General features: G+C 42.2%; 1 protein-coding gene across 1 annotated transcript in view; it reads right to left on the bottom strand.

Moving 5' to 3' along the window:
• LOC139443232 (protein O-mannosyl-transferase 2-like) overlaps positions 1–13,287 on the bottom strand; it is a 48,071-nt gene that overhangs the window by 30,820 nt on the left and 3,964 nt on the right. Inside the window, exons 2-4 of the mRNA XM_071224205.1 lie at positions 11,541–11,625; positions 2,702–2,806; positions 1,271–1,379 (exon numbers count right to left, since the gene is read on the bottom strand). Of these exons, the coding sequence (XP_071080306.1) occupies positions 1,271–1,379; positions 2,702–2,806; positions 11,541–11,625 (299 nt within the window). The remainder of the gene's footprint in view (positions 1–1,270; positions 1,380–2,701; positions 2,807–11,540; positions 11,626–13,287) is intronic.

Raw genomic sequence — 13,287 nt, 5'->3', positions numbered from 1 at the left:
GTCAATGTGCCTACATATGTAACACAGGCAGTCGGTGTGCCTACATCTGTAACACAGGCAGTCGCTGTGCCTATATCTGTAACATGGACAGTCAGTATGCCTACATCTGTAACATAGGCAGTCGGTGTGCCTACATCTGTAACACAGGCAGTCGCTGTGCCTATATCTGTAACATGGACAGTCAGTATGCCTACATCTGTAACATAGGCAGTCGGTGTGCCTACATCTGTAACATAAACAGTCAATGTGCCTACATCTTGAACACAGGCAGTCAATATGCCTACATCTGTAACACAGGCAGTCAGTGTGCCTACATCTGTAACATAGACAGTCAGTGTGCCTACATCTGTAACACTGGCAGTCAATATGCCTACAACTGTAACATAGGCAGTTGGTGTGCCTACGTCTGTAACACAGGCAGTCAGTGTGCCTGCACCTGTAACAGGCAGTCGGTGTACCTACATCTGTAACACAGACATTCAGTGTGCCTACATCTGTAACATAGACAGTCAGTGTGCCTACATCTGTAACACAGACAGTCAGTGTGCCTACATCTGTAACATAGGCAGTCGGTGTGCCTACATCTGTAACACAGACAGTCAGTGTGCCTACATCTGTAACATAGGCAGTCGGTGTGCCTACATCTGTAACACAGGCAGTAGCTGTGCCTACATCTGTAACATGGACAGTCAGTATGCCTACATCTGTAACATAGGCAGTTGGTGTGCCTACATCTGTAACATAAACAGTCAATGTGCCTACATCTTGAACACAGGCAGTCAATATGCCTACATCTGTAACACAGGCAGTCAGTGTGCCTACATCTGTAACACAGGCAGTCAATATGCCTACAACTGTAACATATGCAGTTGGTGTGCCTACATCTGTAACACAGGCAGTCAATGTGCCTGCACCTGTAACAGGCAGTCGGTGTGCCTACATCTGTAACACAGACAGTCAGTGTGCCTACATCTGTAACATTGACAGTCAATGTGCCTACATCTTGAACACAGGCAGTTGGTGTGCCTACACCTGTAACACAGGCAGTCGGTGTGCCTACATCTGTAACATAGACAGTCAATGTGCCTACATCTGTTACACAGACAGTCAGTGTGCCTACATCTGTAACACAGGCAGTCGGTGTGCCTACATCTGTAACACAGGCAGTTGGTGTGCCTACATCTGTTACACAGACAGTCAGTGTGCTTACATCTGTAACACAGACAGTCAGTGTGCCTACACCTGTAACATAGACAGTGGAACTACTCACCAAACAGGATGAGACAAGCAGCAAAGATGGCAGCAACGAGGGAGCGAGTGAGCACCCACACAACCTTGAAAGAGACAGGCACCAGCATTGCTCCACATGTGGCACAGAACTGAAACAGGAAGGCCATCAGGCTAATGACAAAATGCTAACCTCATGTTGTAGTTCAACACTGTATATTCATACCCTGAGAGGTAGGTCACTGATCATTCGTATTTCATTACCATTGCATGACGCTGGCCACTTGCCAAATAAGTAGTGCAAAAACACATGACAATGACCACTCTCACATGTCTCATTGCCCCCATACTCACCACTCTCACATGTCTCAGTGTCCCCGTACTCACCACTCTCACATGTCTCAGTGCCCCCATACTCACCACTCTCACATGTCTCAGTGCCCCCATACTCACCACTCTCACATGTCACAGTGCCCCCATACTCACCACTCTCACATGTCTTAGTGCCCCAGTACTCACCACTCTCACATGTCACAGTGCCCCCATACTCACCACTTTCACATGTCTCATTGTCGCTGTACTCACCACTTTCACATGTCTCAGTGTCCCTGTACTCACCACTCTCACATGTCTCTGTGTCCCTGTACTCACCACTCTCACATGTCTCAGTGTCCCTGTACTCACCACTCTCACATGTCTCAGTGTCCCTGTACTCACCACTCTCACATGTCTCAGTGTCCCTGTACTCACCACTTTCACATGTCTCATTGTCGCCGTACTCACCACTTTCACATGTCTCAGTGCCCCCATACTCACCACTCTCACATGTCACAGTGCCCCCATACTCACCACTTTCACATGTCTTAGTGCCCCAGTACTCACCACTCTCACATGTCACAGTGCCCCCATACTCACCACTTTCACATGTCTCATTGTCGCCGTACTCACCACTCTCACATGTCTCAGTGTCCCTGTACTCACCACTCTCACATGTCTTAGTGCCCCAGTACTCACCACTCTCACATGTCTCAGTGTCCCTGTACTCACCACTTTCACATGTCTCAGTGTCCCTGTACTCACCACTCTCACATGTCTCAGTGTCCCTGTACTCACCACTCTCACATGTCTCAGTGTCCCTGTACTCACCACTTTCACATGTCTCAGTGCCCCAGTACTCACCACTCTCACATGTCTCTGTACCCCCATACTGACCACTCTCACATGTCTCAGTGCCCCAGTACTCACCACTCCCACATGTCTCTGTACCCCCATACTGACCACTCTCACATGTCTCAGTGCCCCAGTACTCACCACTCTCACATGTCTCTGTACCCCCATACTGACCACTCTCACATGTCTCAGTGCCCCTGTACTCACCACTTTCACATGTCTTAGTGTCCCCGTACTCACCACTCACATGTCTTAGTGCCCCTGTACTCACCCCTCTCACATGTCTTAATGCCCCCGTACTCACCACTCTCATGCCCACATACTTGGTGTCCCCGTACTCATCTCCAGGCTTGGCAAAAGCAAAGCTGCCATCATAACCTGTTGTTACACCAGCCAGGCCTATAAGCATCTGAAAAATGATGTTTTAAACAAGTTCAACACAAAAAAACATGAATATGTTTCTACCCAGGCTTTGTAAGACTGTAGTACTGTGGAACATGATGAATGATAGATTTTAAAAAAAATACAAATTTGACCATTAGAATAAACATAAAGAGAAACTCATCCAGCCCGAACTATGACCATCCTCCTGAGGCAAGGGGAATAACTGACTATAAAAGTCTAGGCTGGAATTCCGGAGTTATATTTTGGCTGGACTAACGAGTTTATGCAGAGTCCAATCAAAATCCATAACGATATCGCCACCTAGCTCATTAACAACATGGCAACTGCAGTGCTGAATTCGTTCAATTGTGGAAGCAAGACTCGCGTCATTGCCACATCTGTCAGGGATGCAAACTAACCTGAAATATCCATTAGCCCAAATCAGAACACCCCTTTGAAAAATAACAGGCATGTCAGGATAACCTGTTAACATTAACTGACATCCAGGATGTTAACATTAGACAAACTAACTCGTACAAGCAGACATTCAACTTGTTAACATTAGACAAACTGACTCTGGCCAGCAGACATCCATGTTGTTAACATAAGACAAACTGACTCGGGCAAGCAGACATCCAAGATGTTAACATTAGACAAACTGACTCGGGCAAGCAGACATCCAACTTGTTAACATAAGACAAGCTGACTCTGGCCAGCAGACATTCAAGTTGTTAACATTAGACAAGCTGACTCTGGCAAGCAGACATTCAAGTTGTTAATATTAGACAAGCTGACTCTGGCAATCAGACATCCATGTTGTTAACATAAGACAAACTGACTCGGGCAAGCAGACATCCAAGATGTTAACATTAGACAAACTGACTCGGGCAAGCAGACATCCAACTTGTTAACATAAGACAAGCTGACTCTGGCAAGCAGACATCCAGTTGTTAATATTAGACGAACTGACTCTGGGTAGCAGACATCCAACTTGTTAACATTAGACAAGCTGACTCGGGCCAGCAGACATTCAACTTGTTAACATGAGACAAACTGACTCTGGGTAGTAGAGGTGTAACGATAAGGGAGGGTCGCAATACGATACGTATTGCGATACAGGGGTCGCGATACGATACGTATCACGATACAATGTTTACTGGTTGATGTCTTTCTGCTCTCTAAAAGATGTGACAAGTACAGATGAAGAAGATGTAAGGTGTTTATTTACTGTTATAGCAAATTGTCAGCAATACAGTATGTTTTACTGAAACAACAAATGGGTGATAAAAAATCACCAGACATGTTGATTTACCGCTTTAAATTGTATTTTTTGTTCAGCTAGGCATTGTTTTATATCCAGGGATTCAGATTACCTTGTGTATTTTCTCGTAAACTAAGCCTGACACAGCAATCAGCTGTACACACATTTTCTTGGAATCTACCTGTGATTCGGTCAAGACACACCCAATGATATAACTTTACAGGATTTTAATGCAAGGATCGCCAAAAGTTGTATCTGAAACTATTTTTTTATCAGGAATAATATATTCCAATATCTTGTTAATTTAGATGCAGCTTTTACTAAACATATTTAAAATAATAATAACCCTAAGCGAAGCAGCTGATCGCAATTGCCGGGTATTATTTTTTACATGGAACCAGTCTGACCAGTCACCATGGTCACCGTCAAGGCTCCCGTGCACGTGATCGCGAGAATTACGTGTTGACATAGAATCGTCCAACAAAAACAAATATGACTTTTAATGAATCAAAGTATGGCATTTATGATATATGTATCCATTCTCTGTCAACTAAAGTTCGTTTTAAGGCATCAATAGTGGTAATCTGACCGTGGTTGCTGTTAATAACGGTGAGTTGTGCGATCTTCTGTTCGCTTCACACACGATTTCGCCGAAATTAATTAAAACAATATTAAAAGGAATTTTGAATAAAGTTAATGAAATAAGTTACAAACATAAGTCCAGATATACAAAGAACACTTTTATAGCCAGACAGTGTAATTACATGAATAATTTGCGAACTTCAGTATGGATTTGTTGACATGGTATTTCTGGTGTTACGTGCTCACAGTAATGTCTTTCCATGGAGGAAAACATAAAAACTCATTAATTCGTGTATAATGCGCACCCCCTTCTACACGGCTGTGTTTTTTTTGGAAAAAAAGTGTGCACTATACTCAAGAAAATACGGTAAGTAAAACTGTTATGAAAATATCGTATGTATCGCGATACATGCTTTCCAAATCGATGCATTGTATCGTGGGCTGTGCATCGGGATACAATACTGTATCGCCGTATCGTTACACCACTACTGGGTAGCAGACATCCAACTTGTGAACATGAGACAAACTGACTCTGGCAAGCAGACATTCAACTTGTTCACATGGGACAAGCTGACTCTGGCCAGCAGACATCCAACTTGTTAACATGGGACAAGCTGACTCGGGCCAGCAGACATCCAACTTGTTAACATGAGACAAGCTGACTCTGGGTAGCAGACATCCAACTTGTTAACATTAGACAAGCTGACTCGGGCCAGCAGACATCCAACTTGTTAACATTAGACAAGCTGACTCTGGCAAGCAGACATTCAACTTGTTCACATGGGACAAGCTGACTCTGGCCAGCAGACATCCAACTTGTTAACATGGGACAAGCTGACTCGGGCCAGCAGACATCCAACTTGTTAACATTAGACAAGCTGACTCTGGGTAGCAGACATCCAACTTGTTAACATTAGACAAGCTGACTCGGGCCAGCAGACATCCAACTTGTGAACATGAGACAAACTGACTCTGGCAAGCAGACATTCAACTTGTTCACATGGGACAAGCTGACTCTGGCCAGCAGACATCCAACTTGTTAACATGGGACAAGCTGACTCGGGCCAGCAGACATCCAACTTGTTAACATGAGACAAGCTGACTCGGGCCAGCAGACATCAAACTTGTTAACATGGGACAAGCTGACTCGGGCCAGCAGACATCAAACTTGTTAACATGGGACAAGCTGACTCTGGGTAGCAGACATCCAACTTGTTAACATTAGACAAGCTGACTCGGGCCAGCAGACATCCAACTTGTTAACATGAGACAAGCTGACTCGGGCCAGCAGACATCAAACTTGTTAACATGGGACAAGCTGACTCGGGCCAGCAGACATCCAACTTGTTAACATGAGACAAACTGACTCGGGCCAGCAGACATCCAACTTGTTAACATGAGACAAGCTGACTCTGGGTAGCAGACATCCAACTTGTTAACATGAGACAAGCTGCATCCTTGTGTGTATCAAAGACATAGCTGTGTCATCATGAAGCCTGTGTGGGTCGAGAAGAAACATCTGACAACACTCTCCCTTTGACCAGAACCCTGAGTTGAAACAAATCCACTTAGACTGTTTAAAGTTCAACTGTTAGCATGACTCTTGTAGATGTTACGATATCCATGATTAAAATGATTAAGAACCAGGTCAAGTAACCATAGTGACAAAACAGAAGTATTGAGTCGAAAGTATTGGGATTAACACTGTCATCCTCAATGCATACCATCCTGATCAAAGGCTTATCTGGATGACAGACACTCAACATGCTCAAGGGCAGAGAGATTTTCATAGATTTATAGATTTTGTAATTCTGATCATGCTTAAACCTGTTAAACTTGTCAAGGCTTTGCCAATACAGTGAAAAATTCACTCACTTCAATTTTTTGTCCTAAGCTGTCTTATGTATATACCATATTCGACGTAATAAGCGCCCCGTTCTAATAAGCGCCCACAGCAATATTTGCTAATATAGTGGCTAGTGAACAATCCCAATAAGCACCTCTTCCGATTGATCAATGTACACAAGACTTATTTAATTGTGTATATTAAATACACGTGTGTAATCATGGTTATATGCACCCTTAATTATCATGATTATGGGCAATTAAATTCTGGAAAAATATATCTGTCGTACATAAACATTTCAGGCTGTCAGCATAAACCACGAAATTTATGCTTCAACACTGGTCTTTTTTCACCAAAATGATGTTCTTATAAGAGCCCCCTATTTCTTATTTTGAGAGCGCCCTGGGCGCTTATTACGGCGAATATGGTAACTGCATGGTAAATGGAGCATATACAGACTGGCCTTGGCAGGGGGCAGTGGGGGTCTAGGGTGGGAGTGGTAAAGAGATATTAGGGGTGTGAGATTAAGGGGGGTCGTCAAAATTTATCACAGGGCCATGGAAAAATGACTGTTCATTTTCCTTGTTTTGTGAATATACCTAGTTCATTATGCTCATCACGCTAAATAAGACTCCTACCATTTCAGTCAAAGGTTAATACTTTTTATTACATGAATTACCATGACAACAAATTTGTTTTTGTTAGTACCCTTGTTGTAATAAATATTTATGAAGGGGTGTACATCCACCTCTTTCTCAGACACCTAACATCTGAACTGTGCTCTCGAATTGGGTTTTATGAGCACCCAGTATTTTAAAAAAAAATCCTTGATTTGTTTGTTTGTTTGTTGTTTAACGCCGCAATCAGCAATATTCCAGCTATTTGATGGATGTCTGTAAATAATCGAGTCTGGACCAGACAATCCAGTGATTGAGATCATGAGCATCAGAACTCGTAATTGGGATACAATGACATGCATCAACCAAGTCAGCGAGCCTGACCACCAGGTCCCGTTAGTCGCCTCTTACGACAAGCATGGGTTGCTGAAGACCTAATCTACCCCGGATCTTCAAGGGGTCGCTTGGGTCCCTGACAAAAAACAACAATTTGGAGGGCTGCTGCACCTTAACTGGAATTTTCTTGAGGCAACAAACTATTCTGCCACATCTTAGTCCTCAGGAAAACATCTCCAGCTAAAGTTCCTTTCTGCCAGTCATGTGACAGTGTTAAAAATCGATAGAATATATCATGGCAAGTTCACACAAGGCAGAAAGTTTGAAAGTAGGTCTATGCTGAATTTGTGTTCAGAACAGGCCATTTGGTTAGTTGTTGATGAATTTCATGGTCATGAGCAAGAGACAGTTTGTGTCTGGTGAGTGAGTGAGTGAGTGAGTGAGTGAGTGAGTGAGTTTTTACGCCGCTTTTAGAAATATTCCAGCAATATCACGGCGGGGGACACCAGAAATGAGCTTCAAACATTGTCCCCATATCGGGAATCGAACCCGGGTCTTCAGCGTGACAAGCGAACGAGTGATGAGAGAAATGGGGCTGGTAAAACAAAGCCATGGTGGCAAATTGGGATTAAATAAATGGACACAATGGCGACTAATTACACCGGACAATAGAAGATGGTACATCCCCGTGTTGAGGGGGTGCCGCGTAAAGCATGGCAAGTCTGCAGGCGCGGTGATTGTGATTCGGCCTGAAAGTATTGATCGTCATCTATGATGTATGACTTGTATTGATTGACAGAGAGCACACATGTGGGCACCAAGCTGTCAATAATGTCTTCATTGTCAATTACAGTAATCAATATCAATTTCCCCAGGTACATTATTGACTTCTCAAATTGGAGATGTACTTGAAAAATACTGAGGTCTTTTTGTATATGGTGTACACATGTGACTTGATAGATTGTAGTGCTGTGGCGTTTAAGGATAATTTACTCAATAATCAAGATAAAAGACATGATAGATCTGCTGATGATTAATGATTGGGTTGATATTGAACTTAATGCACTTGTTTTGCGAGAATCTTTGAAAGCATGTTTAAACAATATTAAGCGTTCCAAACAAGGGTTTGTACCATGTTTCATATTTGGTATCTGAAGTTTGGCTTTATCTCATTGTCGACTGAGAACCATAATGTCCTATTTCCACTTTAATTTTGACTTAGAGCTTAAACAAACCAAACCAAAATGTGACAAAATTGATCATTATTCAACATCAAGATACTCAGTTAAGAAATACAATTTTAGAAAAATGATTAAAAAGTGGTATCGTTCAAAATATCTTATTCCCAGTGGTCTTGGCTTTGGTAAAATGACAATGAGAGTTGAGAATCAACCTATATAACAAGGGTTTGAATTGCAGTGCGAGATACCTTCATCTTTCAGAGGCACCTGTCTTGTCTATGTAGCAAGAGTGAGTGAGTTTGGTTTTACGCTGCTTTTAACAGTATTCCAGTTATATCACGGCGTGTCAGCTTAATGTGGGAGGAAAGCCCGAAGTGATGCAGGTCTCAGGTGTTTACCACTTCGGTGAAACCCACGAGCATGGGTATGGTGCTGACAAACCTAGAAACATAATCGGGGCGAACCAGGATTCGAACCAACAATCACAGATTTCTGGCGTGCCCAAGGGACGCAACTCTGCACAGCGAATCACGCGCCTTTGAAGACTGGGGTACCCCCGTCTTGTCTATGTAATGTTTATCCTATTGATCATGCTTGAGCATTGTTGAGTGCGAGTCTCTGGCCTGAATTTGCTTGATTTAAGCTATGAATATTGATATAACTGATAATTGATTGCTGGGTAAGCATCAAAAGGTCAATCGATTGGAGATCAAGAACAAAGAAGAAAATCAGAATGAAGGATGTAAATGCCTGTTTACATGGTCATGGTTCAATCTTGTTTCATTTCTTCCTCTTTATGATGGGTATTTTCTTTCTCTGAGTTAGTCTAACCCAGCATTAAAAATGAATCAACATATTCAACAGTCACAAAAGGCTTGATGACATAAGATAAGAGAAATACTCAGTTCAATTATCGTTCACAGCTAGCCAACAGCATGAGCAAGAACAATGCCAGAAACCATGGAAACCAGCACTAGTCAATTCAACTCAATTCCTAGTATAATGGCCACAAGCAAATTTCTTGAAAGGCATGTATACACTTTATCAATGGGCTGTGTACTTGCGGTCTGGAGGGTGAGACAGGGACACAAGTCTGCAAGTTTGAGACTTGTGGAAATCTAGAGGGAGTGAGTGAGTATGGTTTTACGCCGCTTTTAGCAATATTCCAGCAATATCACGGCGGGGGACACCAGAAATGGGCTTAACACATTGTACCCATGTCGGGAATCGATCCAGGTCTTTGGCGTGAGAGGCGAACGCTTTAACCATTAGGCTACCCAACCACCACCCCTTGTGGAAATCTAGAGGGAGCAGTTCTTTTCTCCCAACTTTTAGGAGATAAACCCACTGTGTTGTGAAATTTGATCATAAGGACTAGTTTTGCATCATCATCATCATAAGGACTAATGATGCATCATCATGATCATTAGGACTAGTTTTGCATTATCATGATCATAAGGACTAATGGTGCATTATCATGATCGTAAGGACTAATGGTGCATCATCATGATCATAAGGACTAGTGATGCACTATCATGATCATAAAGACTAATGGTGCATCATCATGATCATAAGGACTAATGGTGCATCATCATGATCATAAGGACTAGTGATGCACTATCATGATCATAAAGACTAATGGTGCATCATCATGATCATAAGGACTAGTGATGCATCATCATCATCATAAGGACTAATGGTGCATCATCATGATCATAAGGACTAGTGATGCACTATCATGATCATAAAGACTAATGGTGCATCATCATGATCATAAGGACTAGTGATGCATCATCATGATCATAAGGACTAATGGTGCATCATCATCATCATAAGGACTAGTGATGCATCATCATGATCATAAGGACTAATGGTGCATCATCATCATCATCATCATAAGGACTAATGGTGCATCATCATGATCATAAGGACTAATGGTGCATCATAATCATCATCATAAGGACTAGTGATGCATCATCATGATCATAAGGACTAATGGTGCATCATCATCATCATCATAAGGACTAATGGTGCATCATCATGATCATAAGGACTAGTGATGCATCATCATGATCATAAGGACTAATGGTGCATCATCATCATCATCATCATGACTAATGGTGCATCATCATGATCATAAGGACTAATGGTGCATCATCATCATAAGGACTAGTGATGCATCATCACCATCATAAGGACTAATGGTGCATCATCATCATCATCATAAGGACTAATGGTGCATCATCATCATCATCATCATAAGGACTAATGGTGCATCATCATCATCATAAGGACTAATGGTGCATCATCATCATCATAAGGACTAGTGATGCATCATTTTCATGATCATAAGGACTAAAGGTGCATCATCATGATCATAAGGACTAATGGTGCATCATCATGATCATAAGGACTAGTGATGCATCATCATCATCATAAGGACTAATGGTGCATCATCATCATCATCATCATAAGGACTAATGGTGCATCATCATCATCATCATCATCATCATAAGGACTAATGGTGCATCATCATCATCATCATCATAAGGACTAATGGTGCATCATCATCATCATAAGGACTAGTGATGCATCATTTTCATGATCATAAGGACTAAAGGTGCATCATCATGATCATAAGGACTAATGGTGCATCATCATGATCATAAGGACTAATGGTGCATCATCATGATCATCATAAGGACTAGTGATGCATCATCATGATCACAAGGGGGAATGATGCATCATCATGATCCTAAGGACAAACGACGAAATGAGCTTTTCCACTGTACATGCGAAAGGCCCCACTCAACAACAGCTGAGTTAATCCCATGCCTCTATAGCCCTCAGGGCCTGGCCCAGATCAAACAATGTAGCTCTGTAAGAACCTGCTGTCGGGGAGCAAGTCCAGGCAGGGAGAGAACACTATGGATTACCTTGCCTAAGGGCGGATGCACATCAAAGAAGAATGTCCGGTTGATATACCAGCTTCCCATCTTTCCAAAGTGGGTCTCGTCCCAGCTGCAATGGAGATGTATATCAATCATGTGAGAGAAAGGCTTGACAGAGTTTCTTCATGGTCTACGTGTCCCAATAAAAAAATAAATAAATATAAAGAAACTTGCAACAAATGTTATATTTGGGATAACACTTTCTTAGTTAAGTACAGATTCTTGCACTTTTGGGAGTTCAGTCCCGTCTGGGAATCGAACCCACACTTGCCAGAGTGAGGCACCTAATCGCCAGCACACAAAGTCAGCGATCTAACCCACTCAGCCACCGAGGCTTCCACAAAAAGAAAGTCTGACAACTGGTAGTCTAGATCACTTACTTTGAGAACCCCTTTGACAAGTGAAAATTGGCATGGCTCCCATGGCCCACGGGACTCAACCCAAAAAAGTACGAGAATCTGAACTTTGCTAAGAAAGTGATACCCCAAATATAACATTTCTTACATTTGACCACTTTCTAAATGGCGTTGTGTATTCATAAAGAAACTCATTGTGCTCGTGATGAAAGAAACAAAAAACATGTTACCATGGTTACAGGAACAGGGTTCATCTTATTGATCATGGTCATCAAAAAATTTCATAAGTATACCATGTGTACATGATAAACAGGATAGGTGAGGCGAGGTGAGGTGAGGTGAAATTGGGTTTAACGTCGCGTCCAAGATTATTGCACTTATAGAGCGACGTGCATGTACGTGTATGTGCGTGTGGCTGCTTGTACTAGTCCAGACTGATGCAGATTTAATAGTTCTAGCTCACTGAGATACCATGCTGCAGTTTAACATGAACACCCCACTCAGACACAGTATACTGACTCCGAGCCGATCAGTCCTTGTTTTAGCCCCTTAATGCCGAGCGCCAGGCAGGGTAACAACAAGTACCATCTTTTAACGTCTTTAGGTATGACGCGGCTGGTGATCGAATCCCAGACCTTCCACTCTTCAGGCGGACACTCTACCACAAGACCACGGAGGCAGCTTATAAACAGTATAGTGTGTTACAAGTTCAAGGTGTGTGTTCTACAGGGCACAACACTGGAAGTGAGGTGAAATGGGGTTTCAAGTTCACGTTCAAGATTATTGCACTTTTATAGCGATGTGCATGCACATGTTGCTGTTTGTTCCAGTCCAGACAAAAAAAAAGCAATTCAATATTTTGATTGCTTATCTGCTCCACTTTAGCCCAGCTGGCATAAAAAATAAAAAAAATAAATGGTTTTATACAGGAAAGCCTGCTACAGAGCTGTTGCTTTGAGCAATGCAAACCTGCCAAATCAAGCTGGAAAACTGTCATGCATCCTATCAATTTCAGGAACAACATCACATTATATTTTGACTCCCATGTTTAACGTATGTCAACCTCAGTGGGTCCCTCTTTAGAAAATATTTTTAAGGTGCGGTATGCCATCAGGTCATCGGTGGGATAAAAAATGAGAGCAAAAAAATCTGTTGTTTTTTTTTCATTTCAAGAAACTTTATTATGTCTATAGTCCGCAGATCTGTAAACATGGTAAAGAAAAGTGTGGCCTCATCCTTAGAATGTTAATCATGTGTTAATATACTTACATGTATTCTTGTTATAGATAAGTACTTGTTTGTTGCTGTTTCAGCATGTTTCAGATACTGTGGTATGCATGGTATGACAAATGTGAAGTGCGGCTACGTCATGTAGA

Source organism: Haliotis cracherodii, unplaced genomic scaffold (genome assembly GCF_022045235.1).
Source record: "Haliotis cracherodii isolate W230 unplaced genomic scaffold, xgHalCrac1.p SCAF_5, whole genome shotgun sequence".
Taxonomy (NCBI): Eukaryota; Metazoa; Mollusca; class Gastropoda; order Lepetellida; family Haliotidae; genus Haliotis; species Haliotis cracherodii.
The sequence above is the reverse complement of the archived record's forward strand: the minus strand, read 5'-3'. Positions and strand labels throughout refer to the sequence as shown.